Source organism: Phyllostomus hastatus, unplaced genomic scaffold (assembly GCF_019186645.2).
Source record: "Phyllostomus hastatus isolate PE091 unplaced genomic scaffold, TTU_PhHast_1.1 phas_contig_81, whole genome shotgun sequence".
Classification (NCBI taxonomy): Eukaryota; Metazoa; Chordata; class Mammalia; order Chiroptera; family Phyllostomidae; genus Phyllostomus; species Phyllostomus hastatus.
This window is the reverse complement of record NW_025333962.1, coordinates 986,202-1,010,634: the sequence shown is the minus strand read 5'-3', so window position 1 is coordinate 1,010,634 and position 24,433 is coordinate 986,202. Positions and strand designations below refer to the sequence as shown.

The 24,433-nt window shown below is 40.7% G+C and overlaps 1 protein-coding gene across 11 annotated transcripts; it reads right to left on the bottom strand.

Moving 5' to 3' along the window:
• Positions 1-782: 782 nt before the first annotated feature.
• ZFP2 (ZFP2 zinc finger protein) lies at positions 783-23,168 on the bottom strand. Of its 11 annotated transcripts, XM_045850592.1 has the most exons (8): positions 22,588-22,903; positions 21,317-21,459; positions 20,781-20,874; positions 18,942-19,013; positions 11,844-11,974; positions 11,450-11,540; positions 8,152-8,404; positions 783-4,006 (listed from the first exon to the last, which is right to left on the bottom strand). In XM_045850592.1, the coding sequence occupies exon 8, from the start codon at positions 3,927-3,929 to the stop codon at positions 2,535-2,537; it is 1,395 nt and encodes a 464-aa protein (XP_045706548.1). In that variant the 5' UTR covers positions 3,930-4,006; positions 8,152-8,404; positions 11,450-11,540; positions 11,844-11,974; positions 18,942-19,013; positions 20,781-20,874; positions 21,317-21,459; positions 22,588-22,903; the 3' UTR covers positions 783-2,534. The 11 variants fall into 11 exon arrangements, with proteins under 11 accessions (XP_045706548.1, XP_045706549.1, XP_045706544.1 ...); XM_045850593.1 differs by lacking the exons at positions 21,317-21,459; positions 22,588-22,903 and adding an exon at positions 23,098-23,140; XM_045850588.1 differs by lacking the exon at positions 18,942-19,013.
• Positions 23,169-24,433: the final 1,265 nt, after the last annotated feature.

The following is a 24,433-nucleotide window of genomic DNA, read 5'->3' as shown; positions in this document are numbered from 1 at the left end:
TCTTGCATTGAATGCAGCAGATATTTTACCAGAAGCTATGGCAGCCATGTGACCATGATAGAAAAGCCATGAAACTCAAGGCATTGAATTATTTTGTCTCTGTACCAATGCCACCCATCTTAGATTTCTTGTGTGAGGGAATAAATCCCTATTTGTTGTAAGCCATTGTTAACTGGACATTCTACTCTTGTCAAGCCAGAAGTTCTTCTGACAGACATACCTTCTTTCAACCCTAGTCCCTTTGTAGTTACCTTTCTAAACTCCTTTCCTAGTATAGCTACTAAATCCTTTCAACCTTTAACTCACTCTTCAACCTACTAAAATTTAGAGATTATCAGTAACTAAAGCCAAAGGCCATTTTTCTACTTTTATCTTACTGTAACCTTCTGCAGCACTTGAAAATATTAACTATTCCTGTCCCTATACTAAAATTCTTTTACTTCTGTGTCAACACGTGCTCCTGATTTTGGTTTTTCGTGTTTCTTCTGGTTGTTATTTCCCCTCAGCTTCTACTGATTCCATCTCTTCCACTTAACCCCATTCAGTAACAGTACAGTAGTCCCCCCATCAGGGGATACATTCCAAGACCCCCAGTGGATGCCTGAAACCAAGGATAGTACCAAACACTATATAAACTATGTTTTTACCCATAAATACTATGATAAAGTTTTATTTATAAACTAGGCACAGATTAACAGTAACTAAAAAAAACAATCATGTCATGTGAATGTGGTCTCTCAAAGTATCTGACTACTGTACTCACCCTTCTTGTGATGATGTGCCAAGATACAATGGCTACATGATGACAGGGAGTGTGGTGGCAATGTAGTGGGATAGTATGAGTTCATCACTCTACTCAGAACAGTGCACAATTTAAAACATGAATTGTTTATTTCTGAAATTTTCCATTTCATATTTTGGGACCCTAAGTTGACTATGGGTAACTGAAACCATGGAAAGCAAACTGCAAATAAGGGTGGGGACTACTGTACTCTTAGAGCACCCTCAAATCACTGCCCTACTGTTTATTCTATGGCCTATTGGGAATGTTCACTTGGATATCCACAGATTCATCAAAATGCCCACAGACTGAACTCATCATTGCCCCACAAAATTGGTCAACTTAATATTTTTAATTATGGCACACCTATATATCCAAATAAAAAATTCAAGTGCTCACATTTAATCAGTTAACCACATTATCTAGATTGTATCATTTTTGCTTGAATTTTGCCTTCCCTATCCCACTACCATTTTCTCAGTTTAAACTTTAGAAAGCAAGAATATGTCATATTCTTTTTTTAAAAGATTGTATTTATTTAATTTTTAGAGAGGGGAAGGGAGGGAGAGAGGGAGAAACATCAGTGTGTGGTTGCCTCTTGCACACCCCTACCGGGGACCTGGCCCGCAACCCAGGCATGTGCCCTGACTAGGAATCAAACCTGCAACTCTTTGGTTCACAGGCTGGCATTCAACCACTGAGACATACCAGCCAGGGCTACAGCACATTCTTTGATTTTCTAATCATCTTAGCACATGTTTAGCACTTATTAAATGTATGTGAAATAAATAAAAGTTTTTCTACTATCATATCTATAGAATTATACAATCTCCATAAGATTGTTCTGAATATGCTTTGAGTTACAAAGACTTTCTTAATATGTCAGATTTTCATGTCTATTAGTGTTTAGCCTATTCTCCTTTCCATTTCAGTACAGTATGATACAAAGATATGTATTTGAATCCTATGTAAACACTATATTTAAATTTTATTTTCTAAATAATTAGCTTATTTAACAATTTAATGACTGTTGAGAACTCAAAACAGCATGCTGTTGCATTAAAATTTGTACAGTTATCCCATCATCTGTTAGCAACCAGCCTGTATTTTAGGGGAGAAAATAATGCAGGGAGAAGGAAGAGCATGGAGGAATAAAAAGATTTGGTAGAGGTAGAGAATTTTAACTCACAACATCAAGGGAAACCAGGTTGTAAAACAGGGGCATCTAATAACATATAACATGGTGAAAGATTAAGGATGTCCCAGCATTCCTTATATTTATAGGTTTGTTGCTTTGTAGAGCTCACAGGGATCCTGAAGACCTTCTAAATCCAAAATCCCTCATTTACCAAATACGGACATTGTGACCTGGTAAGAGTAGGTGACTTGTCCATGTTAGTGACAGATCAGAGTACATTCCATGTCTTTCAGCTGTCCAGTTAAGCACTCTCACATTTCTTCTCCACTGTGAAGTCTCTGATAACCAAAGGAGAATCTGTAGTATGATATAACGGAACTTATCTTCAGCATGTTCTTTAGAACATTAAACCTTCTGATACAAAGTTCTTTCTGAATCAAGATTTTCCACTTTTTTAAGGTTTCTCTGCAGTGGTCTGTATCATTTGACATGGTATAATATATGTCAACCAAAATATTCCCCAAATCTTCACATTTATTCAATTTCTACATTATATGACTTATCTGATTATCACTGAAAAGTTAACCATGGTAAAGGGCCTGATGAAAACTTTCCTCACGTATGAGTTCTCTGATGTCGTGTAAGGTTTGTACTCCGACTGAAAGCTTTCCCACATTCATTACACTGATAGGGTTTCTCTCCTGTATGAGTTCTCTGATGTACTGTAAGGGACGAATTCTTAATAAAGGCTTTGCCACACTGATCACATTCATAGGGTTTCTCACCAGTATGAATTCTTTGATGCTCAATAAGGTATGCACTCTGGCTGAAGGCCTTTCCACACTCATTGCATTTGTAAGGTTTCTCTCCAGTATGAATAACCCTATGTACAGTAAGGGATGATCGCCCAGTGAAATGCTTTCCACATACAACACACTCATAAGGCTTCTCTCCAGTATGAATCCTCCGATGCTGAGTAAGAGATGAATTCTTACTGAAAGCTTTTCCACACTGATTACATTCAAAAGGTTTTACTCCAGAATGAAGTCTCTGATGTTCTATAAGGTATGTACTTTGGCTAAAGCATTTCCCACATTTGTTACATTTGTAGGGTTTTTCTCCAGTGTGATTTCGTTGATGCAGGGTAAGAGTTGAGCTCTTACTAAAGGCTTTTCCACATTCACTACACTCATAGGGTTTCTCTCCAGTATGACTTCTCTGATGTACAATAAGATGCATACTTTGACTGAAAGACTTCCCACATTCATTACATTCATAGGGTTTTTCTCCTGTATGAGTTCTTTGATGCACTGTGAGATTCATACTTTGGGTAAAAGCTTTCCCACACTCATTACATTTGTAGGGTTTCTCACCAGTATGAATCCTTTCATGTTGAATAAGGGATGAATTCTTACGGAAAGCTTTTCCACACTCTTTACACTGATAGGGTTTTTCTCCAGTATGAGTTCTTTGATGAACAGTAAGGTTCATGCTTTGACTGAAGGTTTTCCCACACTCATTACATTTGTAGGGTTTCTCTCCAGTATGAATTCTTTGATGTATAGTAAGGGAGGAACGTTCAATGAAGTGCTTCCCACATACATTACACTTATATGGTTTCTCCCCAGTATGAATCCTCTGGTGCTTAAGAAGGGATGAGCTCTGGCTGAAGGCTTTCCCACATTCATTACATTCATAGATTTTCTTTCCTATCAGCATTCTTTGAATCTTAACTAATTCAGAATTTTGTTTAATATCTTTTCCATGTGAATTCTGATAACAGGACCTTTTTCCCATAGGAATACTTTGTTGTATATCAATGATTGAACCCTGACTGGAACATCTTCCAAATTCATTACCTCTACATACCCTCCTCTCAGTGAGGGTTTCCTTATGGGTAATTGCCACTTCACCCAGATGTCTATCTGGGTTTTTCTGTTGCCCCTCTAACCAATTATCAGGTTCCCAGGTCTCCCCTAAAGAAGAATGCCAGAGACCTTTCTTTTCCATTGTTACCAGATAGGATAAATCTTCGGTAATGTTGGGCTTTGGACTTGTCCTTTTGGTTTCAAGTCTTGTCTCCCAGTCTGTAAAACATAAAAAATTCAAATGCACGTTGGTTTCTGGGCTGGGAGACTGAACACTATAAGGTAAAAATGAGAACAAAATTGAGAATATATGGCACATTTGAGAGCTTTCAAAGATGAGAAAAGAGTGAGCCCATGCAGAAGGGACAGACACTGAAGTCACTGACCACTGGACAAGGATAAATAATGAAGACGGAACTAAAGGAAAATATACAGAAGAACTGGGATTGGAAGAGCAGATCGGAAAGCCCTGCAATGTTGTACCTAGTGTTCCTACCAGCCACTTCTTCCCACCTATAATTCTAATACTAAATCTTCAAAAAGATCACATTGTGAGACAGTGAAGATTGCCAGTTCTGGAGTCAAACAAATAGGTTGAAACCCTGGCAATGAATATTTACCATCTTAACTAGTTACTTGTTTCTCTACATCTGAGTTTTCAGATATAAAATGAGGATAAGAATAATCTGATAAGGAATAATCTGCCCTTTGGGAACAAAGTTGTCTAGAACATACTTGAAACTCAAACTCTCAAGGGAGGATAACACAACCCAAAATTTCAAGCAGACTATAATTTTCTCACAAAGGTTAAGAGAACCCTAAAGGGCCCTACGTTTTCCTAAATACCTATTCCTTAAAGTTTAGAATTAGTGGTGAGGGCAAGCAAGGGAGAGTGTTGAACTGCAGAGGGGACTAAAGGAAGAACCTTGTAGCCACTCAAACTTTATTTTCTCAGATCCCATCTTTTTATCCCAGACAAAAATGGCATGGAGGCAATGAGAGGTAGAGGACAGGAACTAGAATCTGAGAATATGCCTGTCAATTTTGATCAAAGTCAACAGAGCAGATATCAGTGGTGAAGCAACAGACCAAAGGCCAGTGGGCAGGAGGCTTTACTGTGAAACAAGGGGCACCAATAAACTGGACCTCCTCCTTACAACCTGACCTGCTTACATAAAAAAAGACAAAAAAATGGAAAGCCGAGCAGATTCCACTTCCAAAACATACACACCAACTTACCACAGAGAGGACCTAGCCAATCAAACATGAAGATAACAGGCAACACATGAATTAGAGGTGTTCACTTGCCCCACTTCACTGTCATATCCAACTGAAGTCTCTGAGAATGTTTCAAGTGTCACCCATGATTCATTCACATTGTTAGAGAAATATAAAGTCCAGACAGAATTACCTCCATCCAAACATGAATGATACACAGAAAATACCAAGTTTGGAAACTATGTAGACTCAGCAGGGTGTCCAACCTTTTGACATCTCTGGGCCATGCTGGAAGAAGTTTTTTTGGGCCACAATTGAATACACTGTGACACATAATCACAAAAAAATCTCATAATGTTTTAAGTAAATTTACAACTTTGTGTTGGGCCACATACATAGCTGTCCTGAGCCACATGCGGCATGTGGGCTGCAGGTTGGACACCCCTGAATTATAGAGGGTTAAGTAAATCTTTAAAATAACAGAATGAGAAGGAAAAAAGCAGCATAAAAATCAAAAGACAAAAGTTTTTAAAAAGTTGCATACTTGGAAAATATATCTGTAACAATGACCAATAAACTAGAACCTAGATTTGGAAAACAATGTCTATGGAACACTAAACTAGAAAAATGAGCAAAAGACAAATAGGTACTGAAGAAAAGGAAGACCACTGTTAGGTGCACACATCTAGGTAAATCTAACTTGCAAAGTTATTCCATAATTCATAATTTTAAAAGTAGCATTGTACAATAGCAAAAAATCAGAAATACAAATATCCATCAATGATAGAATGGATAACTAAATTGTCAAACATTTATACAATGGAATAATTAACAACAGTAAATGTTATGAACTTCATATTTTGGTCTCCCGAAAATTCCTATGTTGAAGCCAAATTCCAAATGGGATAGTATTAGGAGGTGGGGCCTTTGGGAGGTCATTAGGTCATGAGGGTGGAGCCCTAGTGATGGGATTTGTGCCCTCATAAGAAGAGATGGGAGAACTTGCTTCCTGTCTCTCTGCTCTCTAGCATGTGAGAACACAGCAGGAAGGCAGCTGTCCATGAACCAGGATGAAGGCCCACACCAACAACCCAACCACGCAAGCACCCTGATCTCACACTTACAGGCTCTGGAAAAGTGAGAAATTAAATGTTTGATTTTTAAGCCACCTAGCTATGATATTCCGTCATAAGAGCCTAAACTAAGACTAAAGTTAATAAACTAATGCTACACATGTCAATATGAATAATTTAAACAAAGTTAGAGAAAAATAAATGTATACAGAGTCCACTTAAATAAAGTTTAAAAACTGATTAAAACTAACACACTGCTTACAAGTTCATTTATGAATGGCAATACTTTAACAAAAAGGGAAGAGAATGATCATAAGTGAGAATAGTGGTTACATCCAAGGGAGAGAGGTGAGAGTGTGTGAATGAGGAGCACACAAAAGCATGGCAAGGATACCAGTAATATTCTGTTTCTTATCAGGGTCCTAGGCATTCATTAGCCTTTAACATTATTACCTGTAAGCAGCAGCAGTATGGCATAATGGTTAAGATAATAACTCTGGAGCCATACTAGCTGGCTCAAATTTCAGCTTCATCATTGTTAGCTGTGTGACCTTGGGCAGGTTACCTAACACATCTGTATTTCAGTTTTCTCACCTGTTAAATGGTACCTATCTCACAGTGTTGAGGTAAGAACAAGAATCAGTTAATATTTATAGCATTTATATTGGAAGAGTTATGTCAGATTTCATTAAATAATATATGTTTTACACATTCTCATTCATATATAACATTTTAAAAAACGAGAAGAACAAAATATTTTCTGTGTTGGAAAATATTAATCATTTTAAGTTTAAACATCATGATCTACTACAGAAAACTTAGTAGTAAGATTCATTTTATCTTCATGAAATTTAGAGACCTAATTCAAAAGTTAATTCTGAAGACCTGCTCCCTAATTAAAAAATCAATTACCTAAAAATTTTTTAAAAACTGGCTTATGTGACTCAGGAATTAAACTTGGCCAGTACTCTACAGTTGTACAGAGAAAACCAAAGCACTTTCTTATGTATGAAAGATTCAGTGATTACAGCACTCTTAAAACAGACCTAAAATATTAAGTATTCAATTTGCACAAAGGTTAGGATTAGGGTTAGGGTTGAAAAAGTGACTGAAGCAAGGACTTTAGGGGCTGAGGAGGAATCGCAGGCCTACTGAAAGGAAAGCAACCCAGACATAGGACATGCAGTGTGGATGCCTCAGGGGCAGGGCTGGTCACCCTGGGCAAGGATGAACAAGCTTTTGGACACTGCTACATTTTTAGTCTTTTACATCAGTTTTCCTATTAATGGAAGCAAAGACATGTGTCTACTAAACATTAGTGAGGTTCATGTTAGCATGAGGTAGACAGGGTCTCTGTAACAGGATATAAATTCTCTGTGTTGTGTACACACACACATACACATAGTAATCCAGTACATCTCTGAGGATGTTACAAAATTATGTATGAAACACAAACAACAGGTTTCTGGGTGCAGTGGTAGTTAACAGTAGCTTCCTGGAGAGCTTTAAATGTTATAGACTCTAATTGCACCTTATTTTTTAGGTATAATGTTTGATAATAGATTTCTAACATTTTATACATATTCTTAACTTTTGTTTCCTTCAATACTGAACCTCAACTGATTTAAGTCTAACAACCACTGACTGAAAGCTAAAAATTTACTGTTTTCTACATTACTAATAATTTCCATCTTTATTTCAACATTAACTAGTTTACTAGTGATAATACTGTCTCCAAAAATAGCACTTCTAAATTTACATTTTGTACCCACCTTTGATAAAATAGCAAAATCTAATGAAGCATTCAACAACTGTACACATGAAAACTAGCACAGGAACAGAAAACAATCATCTAAAAAGAATATTAGGCCAGGGTGTAGCCTACTTTTACTAAATATACTAGGAACTAAGAAGTTGTAGCAAGATAAGGAAAGAAAATAATGATTTTTTTTTTTAGTGTTAAACTCCAAAACAAAAACATACAAAGCAAAACAGCCTGTGTTCAGATTCTGGCGTGTGATTTTGCCTCTCTGAGTTTATGTCTTCCCCTGAGAAAGGGGCTGAGATACCTACCCCACGGAATGTTGTGAGGAACACATCAGATGATGGCCAGGCAAGAGCCAAGTGTAGCACTCAAGCAATGTTTTCTTGTCTCGGTTTTGGACAGCACAGTGCGATGAAACTGTGGCTTAATCCAACAAGAACATGGAAGAAAATCTGGAAGGAAGATCTGCAGTTTGCACATCATCGCATGTCCTGCTCCACACACTCAGTGTCTCCTTTGTAACACATACCTCTGCTCTTGTAAATACAGTCAAGTCTCCTCCTGGGTGGAAACAAACCAGAGGCACCCTGCCTATGACTTCTTTCAGATCTTGCCCTTTCTTCCCTTTCCTTAAAACTAACCTTGTTGAAAACAATAGTCTGCTCTCAACCAAAGCATGCCTCCCTCACACCAGAAGTGCTCCTCCCAGGGTCACGGACCACCTCTCTTTCCCTCTCGGCACTGGTATACTCACCCTCTACTTCTCTTTCTTCCTTGGCCCAGCTCTCCCAAAATTCCCTCCTCCTTTGACCATTCTTTGTCACCTTTGCTGGAGCATCCGTGGCTCCCAGCCAAACATTATTGTTCTTTGGGGTTTCATCCTCATTGCTTTGCCCTATCATTTACCCTTCCTGATAATTAACAGGACAAATTGATATGTCACACATATAACTCTCAAATCTGTCTTTTCACCTGATTTCTAAAAATTCTACTGGATGTCATTCAGTAGTCACTCAACAAACATATAGTAAACACCTCTGGCAGGAACTGTGGTAGGTAGAGGTTATAAAGAGAAGTAAGCTCACTCATGACAACTCAGTGAGCCTACACACTAGTTGCTGTGCAGATTTTCAAAGAGATAAGGAAAATAGAGTGAAATGCAGTCACAAACAAGTGAAGAATCTGTAGGATCTAGCCCAATGGAGAAGTCTGAAGACAGGTAAAGAAATGGGAGAAGAAAACAAGGTATCAAGAATACATGTGTTTGCCTCTGCTGTGTCCAGAAAAACCACCAAAATGACAGTGGAATACTCAAAAAAGCCTATATAAACCCACCAAAATGTAGGGAGCAAGGGAAAAAATGCTAAACACACAAACCCAAATAATTTAAATATCTTCATACAGACAAGTTAATGAATGCATAAAAATAGACAGCTATTTATTGAGTTAGCCAAAAAGTCCATATGGCTTTCTCCACAAAATAAAAGACACTTTTCATTTTCACCAATCACTTTGCTGATTTGTCTATTTTGAGTCTGTTGGCTATCTCCTGTTACTGGTTTCTAGTGGGTACAGGCCAAGGGTGCTGTTAAACATCTTCCAATGGGTAAGACTGCCCTATAGCAGAGAGTTATTTGACCAAAATGTCAATAGTACCAAGAAACTTCACAAACCACTTTTGGCACATTCCATCAGCTACAGTACCTTCTCCATACGCTGCGCAAATCTTTTTTTTTGCATTTCAGTTGCACTGGATATAACCTTTCTTGAAATAATAAAACATAATACACTGAAAATGTGTATCTTCTTCCATCTTTGGTATTAAAATGGCTGCACAAAAATTCACCAATTTTGGTAAGTTTTTTTTAATGCAGGCTGATATGACAGCTGTCACAGTACAATCTAACAAAATTGTTTCAAATGAAGTTAAAGACAACTAAGCACTAGAGCCATCATACTAAAACTTTTTGGCCAACCCAATAAAAAAAGGAACACTCAGAGAATGAGAAGGCTCACAGAAATTAAAAAAAAAAAGACAGTAGAAATAAATTTTTTCACAGAAGAAAGTTTAGGAAAATCTTCACATCTCCCTACACTCTTCCCTTCAAACAACACCATGCAACCCCTACAGGCAGGTCTTTGTACCTGCTGTCCCCTGTGCCTAGAGTGCCCCCTTGGGGCCCATCAGTCACCTCAGAGGAAAGGCCTCCTTGAAATAAATATAGATATTATATAAATATAATAAATACATATATTATAAATATTTTATATATATCTATATATATAGATATATACACACAGCACTGTTAACACTTGCAGTTCCTGATGCTGCTCTCTTCCCCCAGCACCATGACTCTGTAATACTCATTTCCTGTCCCCCACTGCCCCCACCCCCACCCCCCCTTCTGCCCCTTCCCCCTCCCTGCTGTTTTCCTTTAGTAATTTACTGTCTCCCTCACTAGGGCTATAAGCTCCACAGAGAAACTGCCTGTTTTGGTTACTGCTGTATCTGCAGTGCTATGAACAGGGCGTAATGCTCAAAAAACAACCGTTGAATAAATAGGTTATTTATATTAAGAATAAGTACAAATAGCAATAGTAATCAAATCCACACAGATCTGTAATAAAGGCAATTAATGCTCATGAAGGGATCATTTTATACCTAATAAATTAGCATTAAAAAGCACAGTATCCAAAGCTGTGCCATATGTAGCAAGGGCCCTAAAAATGTAGTATCCTTTGACCAGTGATTCTTCTAGAATCCCATTCCTTAGAAAGCTTACTGGAAATCAGAAACAATGTTCATTAGATTATTTTCTTTCCTATCAATATGTTCTTTCACTGACTTTTTTTTATTGCATTATATATCCGTAAGCATACACTAACCAGAGATCAAAAATTACTTGCTTATCTCATAATTTTAAACATGTATAAAAAGAAGTGGTGACCAACACTTTCGCACTGAGCAGAGCACATATAAAGGTGTAGAACACTTTTTCACAGAAAGTCAGTAATAACATCTGAAAGAGACATTTTAGTTGTGAAGGGGATTAGAAACCAGATAATAAAGATTAAGTATTAAGTTTTTAGAGGAGAATGAGATTGAATAGGCAGTTGATGCAGATTACAAACTTTGAAATGAGAATGAAAATGTAGAAAAATGTAACATTACTGGTAAAAAAAAAACAAAAAAACACAGCTGAAGTCATTTTCATTGGTCTTTAAATAAAGACCCTAAAGCACTGATACAATGCAGAGAAAGAAAAATGTTAAGTTATCCGGGAAAGGAAGCTATAGATACAGGTTATGGCTAAGACAGACCCATGCCAGAGAACAAAGAGAATAAAGCAGAGTGAGAAAGAAATGGGAAGCAATCACTAATATTTACTTCCTTTCTGGGATGTCCCAGGCAGTGCAACACTCATTTACCCCACACAGTGTCACCAAGGCAAGGACATACCACACCAGGGAGGAGGCGTGGCACCGATCATGGGAGACGTTCAAGAGAACACACGTTGAACATGCAGGTCTCCCCAAGGCACCCAGCGATCTCTGGCGTGACTTCTTCCCCAGTGACACACTCAAGTAACAAGACTGATACTTTACCTACAGAGACGCCCCTGGAAGCTCTTTTGCATCAGGCTCAGTCCTTCTCACTCCAACTGAGAAATCACATCTGGTTTGGAAAGGTGATGCCCTGCTCAGGAAGAAAGACACTAAACTTGTGTTCTGAACTGAGTATAAAAGCCACTTTCAACACAAGTCCTTATTCCTTCCCCTTCAGGGCTTCTGAATCAAAGGGAGGTGGGCTGCTGCATTTCCCATTTTCCAATTCTCTACAAAAAAAGACCTTTCATCTGGAAAGACAGGACACCAAGCAGCTACCCTAAAACAATGCCCCACAGTACACAGGATTTCTAGTCTAAATGCATGAATCTCCCAGGTTGTACAAGAGGTCAATCAAGGTGGGGGAAGGTGAGGTACAGGGGTTAGTCCTCACCCAGGAAGAGCACACTCCTATAGTTCTCCGGTGTCCCGTTCCCACACAACTTCCTCGGAGCACAGGCTAGATGAATCCACTCTTCCCAAGTGAAATCCACACACATCCTTGAGTGTCGCTGACTCCTGAAACTACAAAGTCCAGCTCAATACAGGATTATGCCAACAAAACCCTCTGAGCAAGTAAAAACAAGCAGTCTCGGAAGGGACAGGATAGAGATCTGTGTGAGGAAAAAACATGTCATTCTCCAAAAGAAACTAAACATCTGCAACATTATGAAGACAAACAGAAAGTGCTCTGGCACATAAGGACAAGGAGCAGAGGTACAAGGAGTCATGGGGATGGCACCAAGGCCACTCCAGTCACCACTGTCCTGATGGCTTCCCATCCACCCCATGGGAAGAGGGGTTCCCACCCTAGACAGCACTGGATGACTAAGCACCCATGCCTGGCCTGGGCAGAGGAGACTCCCAACAGCCCAAGGAAGAAGATACTACACACCACACAGATGCGCTCAGGAGCCATGAACCAGCAGGGAGGTGGAAGGCAGGCTTGACAATGACAAAGGGTGAGGTGACCTTTGGTTACCAGGGGAAGATATGATTACTGGGACAATTTCATGGGTTGGGAGATGAAACCCATTAGGTTGAAGACTGGGAAAGTGCCCCTGATGGGGCCGACAGGAACACTAGCTGGGTGGGGAACCCTGCAGGTGGAGGGGGTGTATTCAGCGAGAGCAGGGGAACTCCTGGTACGTCTCTGAAGCCCAGTAAGGCTCAAAGATGCCAAGACAGCACATGGAACTGCAGCCCTTACAATAGAGGTAGGAATCCCAGTTATTAGGGAAAAGCATGCAAACAGCACAAATCTGGACAGGTTGGTCTATGAGAGAACCAAAAAAAGCAGCTTGACTTGAATGGCATTTCAGATTTATATGCCCATTTCAACCTTGTTCTCTAGCCCTTAGGCTTGGAAATAAAATACCATAAGCACTTCTGGCCAAGATGGAGGCGTAGGTAGACACACTGTGCCTCCTCACACAACCAAGATAGGGACAACAACAATTTAAAAACAGAATAACAACCAGAACTGGCAGAAAACTGAACTGTATGGAAGTCAGACAACCAAGGAGTTAAAATACACACATTCAGCCAGACCGGTAGGAGAGGCAGAGCCGGGGTGGAGAGGGGTCAGAGCACGAAGAGCTGTGGGACTGGGCGTGCAAGGCATCCTGGGCACACAAGACCGCAGCGGGCAGATCCTGGGCGCACAGGCAGTGGCTGGTAGACCCCGGGCGTGGGGTGGCAACTGGCAGACCCAGCAAGGCAGTGATTGTGAAGCAAGGCACCCAGGGTCCCAATGATGGGAAATAGAGTCTCGGGGCACTGATTGAAAACACCTGTGGGGGTTGAAGCACAGGGAGAGACTCCCAACTTCACAGGAGAGTTCGTTGGAGAGACCCACGGGGTCCTGGAATATACACAGGCCCATCCACACAGGAATTAGCACCAGAAAGGCTCAGTTGGCTTGGGGGAAGTGGTGGAAGGGACTGAAATCCAACAGCGGAGCAAGCACCATAGTTTCCTCTTGGACCCCGCCCCCACATAGGGCGTCACAACCCAGTGACTGAGTTGCCCTGCCCTGGAGAACACCTAAGGCTCTGCCCCTCACTACGTAACAAGTGCAACCAGATTAAAAAAAAAAAAAAGCTCAAACTGAAGTACAAATGAAAGCCCCAGAGTTAATACTTTTAAGCGACCAAGAGATAGCCAACCTATCAGATGCACAGTTCAAAGCACTGGTGATCAGGATGCTCACAGAATTGGTTGAATTGGGTTACAAATTAGATGAAAAAATGAAGGCTACGGTAAGAGAAATGAAGGAAAACGCACAGGGGACCAATAGTTATGGAAACAAAATTGGGACGCAAATCAATAGAGTGGACCAGAAGGAAGAAAGAAACTATCAAACAGAAAACAATGGAGAAACAAGAATTCACAAACATGAAGAGAGGCTTAGGAAACTCCAGAACATCGTTAAACATTCCAACATCTGAATTATAGACGTACCAGAAGGGGAAGAGGAAGAGCAACAAGAGGAAAAGTTATTTGAACAAATAATAAAGGAGAACTTCCCCAATCTGGCAAAGGAAATAGACTTCCAGGAAGTCCAGGAGGCTCAGAGAGTCCCCAAGAAGTTGGACCCAAGGAGGAACACACCAAGGCGACTCATCATTACATTAGCCAAGATTAAAATGAAGGAGAGAATCCTAGAAGCAGCGAGAGATAAGGAGACCTTTACCTACAAAGGAGTTCCCATCAGACTGTCAGCTGATTTCTAAAAAGAGATCTTACAGGCAAGAAGGGGCTGGAAAGAAGTATTCCAAGTCATGAAAGGCAAGGACCTACATCCAAGATTACTCTATCCAGCAAAGCTTTCATTTAGAATGAAAGGGCAGATAAAGTGCTTCTCAGATAAGTTCAAGTTAAAGGAGTTCATCATCACCAAGCCCTTATTATATGAAATGTTAAAGGGATTTATCTAAGAAAAAGAAGATAAAAAATATGTACAGTAAAATGACAGCAAACTCACAATTATTAACAACCACACCTAAAACAAAAACAAAAGCAAATTAAGCAAACAACTAGAAGAGGAACAGAACCACAGAAATGGAGATCAAATGGAAGGTTACCAACAGGGGAGTGGGAGGGGGAGAGGGGGGAAAAGGTACAGAGAACAAGTAGCATAGATGGTAGGTAGAAAATAGACAGGGGGAGAGCAAGAGTAGAATGGGAAATGTAGAAGCTAAAGAACTTATGACACAAGGACATGAACTAAAGTAGGGTAATTTGGGTGGAAGAGGGTGTGCAGGGTGGAAGGGAATGAAGGGGGGGTAATGGGACAACTGTAATAGCACAATCAATAAAATACAGTTTTAAAAAACCACCATAAGCATTCGGTGTGTTTACCAAGTGTGATGGTTCATTTTAGGACCACTTGATGGGGCTATGGTGTGCCCAGGTAGCTGGTAAAGCAGTACTTATGGCTGTTTCTGTGAGGGAACTTGGCTTCGAATGGGCAGGCCGAGGAAAGATGATCAGTCCTCACCAGAGACAGTGAGATGGCCCAAAGAGGACAGAAAGATGGGGAAGGATGAATTTTCTCTCTGCTTGTGTTGAGACGGCCACATCTGCTGTCTCAGACACCAGTGTCCCCAGTTTGTGAGTCTTCAGGTTCAGACCAGGACTTACACTGTGGGTCCCTGGGACCACAGGCTTCCGGGTTTACAGCGGAACTACAGCACTGGCTCTCGTGAGTCTGTGGATGGCAGATCATGGGGACTTTTCAGCCTCCATAACTGCATGAGCCAACTCCTCATAACCTCTTTCCACATAGTCACACATATCCTATAGGCTCTATTTCTATGGAGAACCCTGACTAATACAAGGAGAAACCAGTCATTTCATAGATGAGGAATCTGATCAAGGTTACATAACCTCTCCAAGGTCACACAGCTGGGACTCAAACACAAGGCCACCTGACTTCTGGTGCTTGTAGGATGAGAAGAAGGCCAAGAACAGAATGCTAGCACCTCCGGCAAGCAAGAGAGTGAGAGCCAGACTGGAAGGGAGATTCAGGATCAACAGGTGAAGAAAGAGAGTTTCAAGGAGAGGGAGTGGTTCAAACAGCATGACAACTTAAAAGAGAGCTGCTGACTTGAAAATGAGCTAATTGCAGCCAAGTGGTAAAGGCAGGAGTCACCCTGTAGTAGATAAAAGAATAAATGGAAGGTTAGAAATCAGAAGCAGCCAGGTGTGAAAAAGAGGAGAAACAAGACTTCAGAAAATAAGTAATGGAAATAAAATAATAGAAAAGGTTTTCATTTACTGACAGAGAATACTGCAGTACGTAAATGGGCAAAGGGGAGAAGTGCAGTGAGGAAAAAGAATGAGAGAGACCAGAGATGGGATAAAACCAACTTCGACCTGTATAGTTTACGTCCAACTGGCTACGAACTCCAGAGACAATGTCAGCACTGAGGAACAAGGGTTGTTATCTTTCTTCCCACCTCATTGTTTTCTCTGAATATTTATTTAAACAATAGATCAAAATAAAAAATGTTAAAAAGCACTGACAAATATTATCAAGAAAAAAGTAGCTACTATAGTGGATATAAATACACATCAGAATTTCCACTTTAAGAAGGAAAAAAGGAACCAAGAAAAATCATCAATTCAACAAATGTAAAGGAAGGAAGAGGTGAGATGAAGAAAATCAGAGGGACTAAGCACTGCTATGACTGTCACATGAAATGCAGAGTACCCTAGGCTGCAATCCCTCCTTTGCTCAAATAAACATTCTATTTGTTATTATAGCCTAAACATATTTTGTTAACAAAAAGAAACAAGCAAGCATAATAACCAGAAACATTAAGTAACCGCAAAAAAATCCTCATACGTAAATGGGTTGGCTTTCTATCTTAGAAGACAAAAACTCTAAAATTGGTTGAAAATCGTTATATGGCATGTGTAAGAGACAGATCTAAAACACAAACCAAAAAATTAAAATAAAAGGGGGGGTTGTTAAGACAAGATATAGCAGGCAACTGCAAATGAAAAATAGGCAGGGAGAACACAGAAGTATCAGATAAGGCAGAATATATGTGGAAACAAAACAGGAAGCCCTGGTTTGTGAGAAAAGATAGAGATCAGAAATATGGCATTCTCTCTCCAAAAATTAATCCACTTTTTTAGTCAACTGCCTTGTTAGCCAAATATAGCAGGCAAGATTAAAAGCCCAAATTCAGACTCAAATGGACTGTCTTTTTCTCTTCCCCAGACTCTCGTGCCCTGAGTGCAGAGCCCTTAGAGGACCCGAAGCTTGTCTTTTATTGACCATGACCTGTCCTGTGGGCCCGTGCTGGCCACGGGCTCAGGAACACTGGTTTAGGGAAGCACAAAAAGGCATCTTAAAGGAGAAAGTGAAACCTGACAATACCGTTCAAAAACTATGTTGTTAATCCTTTATTGTTCATAAAATGTATCTGTTGTTGATCCACCAAGGCAGTTTTTCCTTTTCTCCTTTCCACTTGGTCTGGGTCAGTTTCTCCCAGCTGTACATGAAGCCCAGCTGACTCATGGTGCTTAAAAAAAAAAAGCAGCTTCATGACTTTACCTCATTCACGTAACCTAAAACCCAGACCTTTGTACAGTGTTATTCTTTAAAAAGGTGGAGTATCAAATGAAATAAATAGGGATACTTTAAATGATGAAAGTATAATTTATAAAGAAGATACAAGTGTGTAGTTTGAGGCACCACAGCAGCAAACTGCCGTCAGAATTCTTAGCAATCTATTTTTTTTCTTTTTTTGCAAAATCCCAATCATGGCTAAATAACAATCACAATAGCAACAACAAAAAAATTAAACATGGGAAAATACACTTAATAAGAATATGTAAGATCCTTACGATCAAAGTTAATAGAAGCCATAATGAAGATCTCAGTAACATGAAGGATAACTTTTTACTCAGTAGGAAGAATAAACATTGTAAAGATGGTACTCTTCCTCAAATTAACATAGATTTAATGGACTGCAAATCAAAATTGCATATTTTTGTTTTTAACAGTTACTTTTAGAATTTGATGAAGTTAATAAAGCTTGACAATTAATAAAATTCAACTGTAAGGATAAATGTGTAAGAATAGTACAGTAAACAAAATTTTGAAGAGAAAAACAAAAGGAGATTTGCTTTGTGAAATAAGAAAATGAATTCTAAACAAAGAGAGTAGCCATGGTACTATAGCAGAAACAGATGCCACTCCAGCTCTGCCCTCAGCCAGGCTAACCAGTCCCCAGCCACCATGTCACCCTTGACCATGCCACCCTGCTGTGTGGCCAGCACAGCTTAACCATGTCTTCAGGAATGTCTCCTTTTCATTGCTGCCTCCCCCTTCCAGAAGGTCTAAAAGAGAGGGACCTCTCCTGGCTCATTCATTGCTATCTTCCCAGCATCCAAAACACTGGTGAGCAGGTGCTAGATATCTGTTTAATGAAAGGGTGGAGGATGAATGCCTCACCTCACTAGGTTAAAGTTAGGTTCCAACCTCACATTATGTACAGTGAATTCCAGCTAGCGAGGATGTAAATGTAAAATGATAAAACATAGAGTCACAGGTTCGATTCCCAGTCAGGGTACATGCCTGGGTTGCAGGCCATGACCCCCAGCAACTGCACACTGATGTTTCTCTGTCTCTCTCTTTCTCCCTCCCTTCCCTCTTTAAAAATAAATAAATAAAATCTTAAAAAAAATGATAAAACAAACAGAAAGCATTGAAATATATTTATATGTAATCTTAGGGTGGAAAAAGCCTTTCATACAAGATTCCAAAGCCAAAGAGAGAAAAAGGAAAGTTTAACTGAATGAAACTTCAAACCTTATTTGTAGCAGAAGATGTTATAAACAAATTTAAAAGAAAAATGACAGAACAATATTGGCAATTTATGACAAAGGATTAATACCCACATTATAAAAAAGGCTTTTTTTTACATATAAACAACCCAATACAAAAACGGGCAAAAGATGTAAGAAAGGTATTTAAAAGAAGTAGAAAAATATACAACCATAGTTATCCTGGGCTTAGAAGTATATTTTATAGCTGTAAAAATATTTTTACAACTATATGCCCAATATTTATATTCAGAAAAAGAAGATATTTGCTCTGGCCAGTGTGGCCCAGTTGGAGTGGCATCTGGTAGACCTAAAGGTCGTGGACTGGATCCCATCTGAGCGTATATGAGCAGGCAACCAATCACCTTCTCTTACTTTCTCCCTTTCTCTAAAAGCAATGAAAAAATGTCCTAAGGTGAGAAATACATACATAACTTATAGGCAAATACTTGAACAATTCATAGTCACATCACCAGTTAAAAATAGGAGGAAAGATGAAGAAAGGAAAACAGCTCTAATGTTGCACCAATGTATCCCAGGTCAATTACTGCGCTCTTCAAAAGTGTTGAGGTGCCCTGGCCAGGTGGCTCGGGTGGTTGGAGCGTCGTCCCATACCACCTCGGGTCTGATCCCCAGTCGGGGCACATACCTAGGATGCAGGTTCGATCCCAGTCATGGCATGTACAGGAGGCAACTAATGGATGTTCCTGTCTCTCTCTCTCTAAAATCAATAAACAAACACATCCTCGGGTGAGGATTACAAAAAAAAAAGTGTTAAAGTCACCAATGACAACAACTGAGGAACTGTTCCAGATTAAGGGAGACTAAGGAGACAAGAGATATATTTGTCAAAACTCAATGAAGTATAAGCTCAAAATGGGTTATTTTATATAAATTATACCTGAAATAAAGCAGATTTTAAAACTTCAATAACACTGTTTTAACTACATAAAACCAAGGCCAGTGACAATGAAACTATAACCTTCATCAACCAAAATCTTCTGAATGCTCTCCCTCTTCTAGAAACTTCCTTTCTCTAACACCCATTTTAGTTAGTTATGTTGCCTTTTATAACTGAGCTTGATGATATCAGAGAGAGAAAGTAATACAAACAGAAATCACATCAGTTAATACTTGTCTTCAAGAAGCCTTCTTAAAACTGGCTCCTGCGGTGAACAGACAAGCGGCACATGTAAGAGAAGCCTCACACATGATCTCATGAGTACAGAGAAGACCAGGAGTCCCTCAGGACTGCAGACCAGTGAAGTCAGCCTAACCTTAAAAAAAAAACACACAAAGAAACATTAAATAAAATGTAGGATCTCTTGGGCCAAGTCCCCCTGATGTCTGAGTTCCTTTCCAGAGAAGCAGTAACTCCAGGTTCTAGTAAAAACTAGCAGTTTTTATTTTAAAGCAATGAGGGCAGAACAGCTGAAAGCGCCTCTCCTCACCGTCTTTGCTCCCTGATTTCCTCCAGTGAATGGACACCGCTTCTCCCTGGAAAAGTTCTATGACAACTCCCTTATCAAAACTCCTGCCACTCCACACCTACCACCTCACCGACATACAAATTCCTCCTTCCCGGCACCTGACCCCAAACCATGCATCTGACTCCTCACTACCAGTCAAGGCTATGTTCCACTCCACCTCTAAACTCTAAACACCGAGCTCTTGGCTGCAATGGTGCTAAGGGTGCCTCCACCCATCTATTGCTTCAACATCCTAGAAACCATGCTGGGAACTTTTTACTTACGTTACTTCACCTGAACTTTCAAAAAATGTATGAAGTAGGTATTAGTAAATGGAATATGCCATGTGAAATTCTTACCAATGTCAAATATATAGCAAATACTCAGTTAATCTGTTACTTCTATCATCACCATGAGGAACTAATGCTTTAGGGGAACTCAAGTCACTTGCCCATGAAAATACAGTTATTAAGTGGTGGTCAGGATTGAAACTTGGGCCATTCTGACTGCATTACAGCATATCCTCTCCCATTACCCGTACTCAACCCTGGGACTTCTCCTGGCTGCCACACTGGTCTTCTCCCTCCCCAGGTCTTGGAACACTGACATGCTGTGTGCCAACCACACCTGTTCTTACGATCAGATTCACATGCAGTCACCATGACTGCACCTGGTAGAGATGTGACTTTTTGTGTTCCCAGAGAGGCCCTAGCCCTGCAAGTACCAGGACCATCTCTCACACGATGCCTGTTCCTTTTCTGACACTTGAACAGCACGAAGAGCTCAACTGACCAGCCGAATGAGGAAGTGACAGCTGAGAACAGAGCTGAGTGAAACGGAAGGGAGAGCTTTGTGGAAAATAGCCCACACTCAGAAAATAGCCCACACTCAGAAAATAGCCCACACTCAGAAAATAGCCCACACTCAGAGATCGCAACAGCCCTGTCTTGCAATGAAGCCCACCTGCAGCACAGAGGTGAGAAATGAGGGAGAGGTCAGAGACTGAAAAACGAACTCACCTGAGCTCCCCATGGTAGCAGCCCAGCAGCCATTGCCTTCTCCTTCCTTCCTGTGGGGTCCTTCCTAAGGGATGGGCAGGAGGAGGAGGCAGAGCTGACGGAAAGAAAAGCCATGAGAAAGGAGACTTCATCAACAACCAAAAATAAAATACCTACAGATAAAGCAAATAACATGTGTACATGATCTACATAAACAAAGGTATGATTTTTAGTAAGTTGATTTTACTAAGCTTATTTGGAATATATATACCAATCCAAGAGACATACAAATTACACCAAACTAATAATATTTTAAAGTTAATTATGAAAAAGGTGATTTTTTTTAAAGTTGTGTTGCATAACAACAGCCAGAAAATTTCTGAAAGGGAACAGTGGTGAACAAGAACTTGCCCATCAGATATTATGAAGCTACTATAATTAGAGCACAGTGTTACTGAATGGTAGAATCACTCATTCACCAGATATTGTTGACCACCTGCCGTGTACCAGGCACCTGTTCAAAGTAGCAGACTGATGTGCAATCATTGTGACTGTACCTGGCAGAGATGTGACTTCTTGTGTTCCCTGAGAAGCCCTGGCCCTGCAACTACCTGTGGGTGGGAAGGGGTGAATACAGCTGCAAACAGGTACCACCCAGGAGAGTAGAGGGTAATCTCTCTATCCTCATGGATGATAGTGTCTAAAGGGGAAAAAGAGTTCATGGAACAAATTAATATCCTGCCAACACAAATAGTTCAGAAAAATTATATATTAGAATTCAGGATATTAAAAACGTGAACTTCATGTCATTGAAGAAAGGATGAATTATCTAATAATTTGGCACAAGGGCTTACCATTTGGAAAAGAAGAATTTGCACATAAAATGCAACTAAAGAACTAGAAGAAAATACAAATGAGCATTTCTGTGATCATCATAATGGACTAGATGGCATGATGCCAGAGGCCCAAACATGAAGGCAGGGTTTTCATGTCTAACCATATAAAAATGTGACATTTCTGCAGAGTAAAGAAACACACTGGCATATCAGATGAACACATTTAAAACAAAATGCAAATAGCATAAAAATATTCATTAGTATTCAAAATGTGTATCTGAACAACCCTATCACTTGCACCTCTCAGAAAATTAGAGAATAGTAAGTAAACCAGGTTTGGTATGGGTCATTCAGGCACTATTATATTGCAAATTTTATAAATTACTATCTTTCTGGACAGAATACAACAAGAGGTATCAAAAGTCTTATAGTAGAGCCCAGAAATTTCACTTGAAGAGATTTATAGAATGAGACAAGAATGCAAAGATATATGTACCCAAGTGGCCTATATTGTTCATAATACTCAGAACAAAACAGAATAAAACCTGAGAACACAAATGGCTAAAGAATTATTAAATATGGCAGAGACACACTTTTCCTCGCACTCATTAAAATTACAACTTAGCAGTTTTTAGGAATTGGTATAAGCAGATGTTTTCAAAATATTGTTTTTAAAGTTTATTCTCCATGTTAACTTAGTGTTACTTACATGGATAAAATCATTTAGTTTTTAAAAAAAAAAACATGAAGCTTAAAATTTGTGCATTTTAAATCCCTTACCAAATGTATTTATAACTCACTTTTAAAAACAAATGGACAAAAGAATACATTCATATACATATACACTCCGACATGCAAATAATTTTTTCCTTTTTGCCCACTGAATTTTCTAGTTCTACAGTGAATTTTTTGTTATTGTTATAAGAAAGGGGAAAAATGCTTTTAAAAAAATTAAAGGAAAGAAAAGGAAAGGATTCCCCGAGTCAGAGAACCTGCACAAAGTTGGCATTCATCGGTGAAACGGGTCAAGGCGAGCCCACACCGCACCCCTCAGAATCGGAAATCAGCAGCAAGCACTGAGGTGCTGTTTACACAAAGGGCAGGGGCTGGAGTCTGGAGCCCCGCACCCAGGCCAGCATCCCCGACTGCCAAGTGGGAAAAGCCAGCGGCGGGAGGAACCGAGGGTCCCTCACTGGCGGACCGCCCTCACCGCTCCAGAGGCAAGTAGTGAAAGGACTACATGCGTGCGGAGACCCTCGGTCTCGGTGCCCTCTACCCCCACCTCCTCCGCCCCAGCTCAGCCCTCGTTCCCCGGCCCCCCGGCCTTGGGGGCAGGAGGTGTAGCCCTCGAAGTAAGCGGCTGCGCACTGGTCCGAAGGACGGACGCGGCCCTAGCCCCTCCACCGCCTACAGACAATCAGGGCTGGTCAGGCCCCCCTGCCTCCACCTGGTGCTCGCCACCCGGCCAGCCCTAACATGTCCACTCCCAGCTCCGCACTCACCCTCGCCCAGCGCCCAAAACCTGCGGGAGAAGCCAATGCAGACACTGCACCTCCCCAGGGCACTGGACTACATTTCCCACAAGGCTGCAGGGCCTTTAGCGCCAGCGCTGGAGGCGTAACTGGAGTGCGCAGGCGCTGGAGTGCGCAGGCGCTGGAGTGCGCAGGCGCTGGAGTGCGCAGGCGCTGGAGTGCGCAGGCGCTGGAGTGCGCAGGCGCTGGAGTGCGCAGGCGCTGGAGTGCGCAGGCGCTGGAGTGCGCAGGCGCTGGAGTGCGCAGGCGCAGACCTGAAATGAGCGATGTAGCTCAGGTGCCCGAGTCTGATTGGGAGGGACAGTGGGTCGGTTCCAGCAGTCCAACGGGGTGGGGGCGTTGGCTCCGAGAACGGTCCATAGAGGTATCCTTGCGGTCCGTCCAGCCGGAACGGTCTGTACCGAGACCTTACCCCGACTTACCCTAAGGAAGCCTCTCCTTAGTACCTCACGTGCCTGATCCGTGGGGCAGGGACGAGGAGCTAACAACCTCAGCTGTGCGTCACTTTCCTCTTCTGCAATAGAGGGAGCCCAGAAGAGTCACTCGCAGAGTTATCAAAATGAGTAGAAAAAGTAGAAGTATCTGGGGTCCCTAGTGTGCACTCCATGAATAATGGTTACAGTGCCCCTTTCCTTAGTTCAGCGTCAGGTGCTAAGGACTTCAGAATTATCACTTCTATAGAATGCGGACAAAATCTCCAAATAAATATGTCGCCAGAGTTGGAAGTTCAGCCAGTTAGTTCTGCTGCTGAAACTTGGAGAAGTACGCTCCTTGTGGGGTAGATCAGTATGGTAGCTTGGAGTGTAATATTTGGTTTTCAAAAAATTATGCTGGTTTCCTCTGCGTGTTTCTATTGCTGTGACAAAAATTTAACCCTTGACCAAACTTCAGACAATTTTCTCTGAGCCCTCTTTTCTACTAGGGCTGGGCCCTAAGCCCTGTTCTTGGCCTGTGGAGCTCAGTTTCCTACTAAATCACTTTAGGTAGAATCCCCATTCTTCATATCCAATTAAATTCCTAATCCCCTGTTTTTGACGTCTAAATCCTTGATCTGCCTATAACAATCCTGTCAGATCAATTTAGCAAGAATTCCCCCAAACTTGCTGTGTACTTCTGGTAATTTTCCATCCACTGCCCCTCTTAACCTCCTTGGTTGCTATTAATTAATCCCCAGCTGTCTTTGCTGTACTGGGAGTTGAGCTTGGTTTTACTGAAGCCTTTCTCCCTTACTGCAATAGTACTAAATAAAATGTGTTATTATCATCTTTTAATTAGTGCCCAACTCTTAAACTATTTTAAAATATTG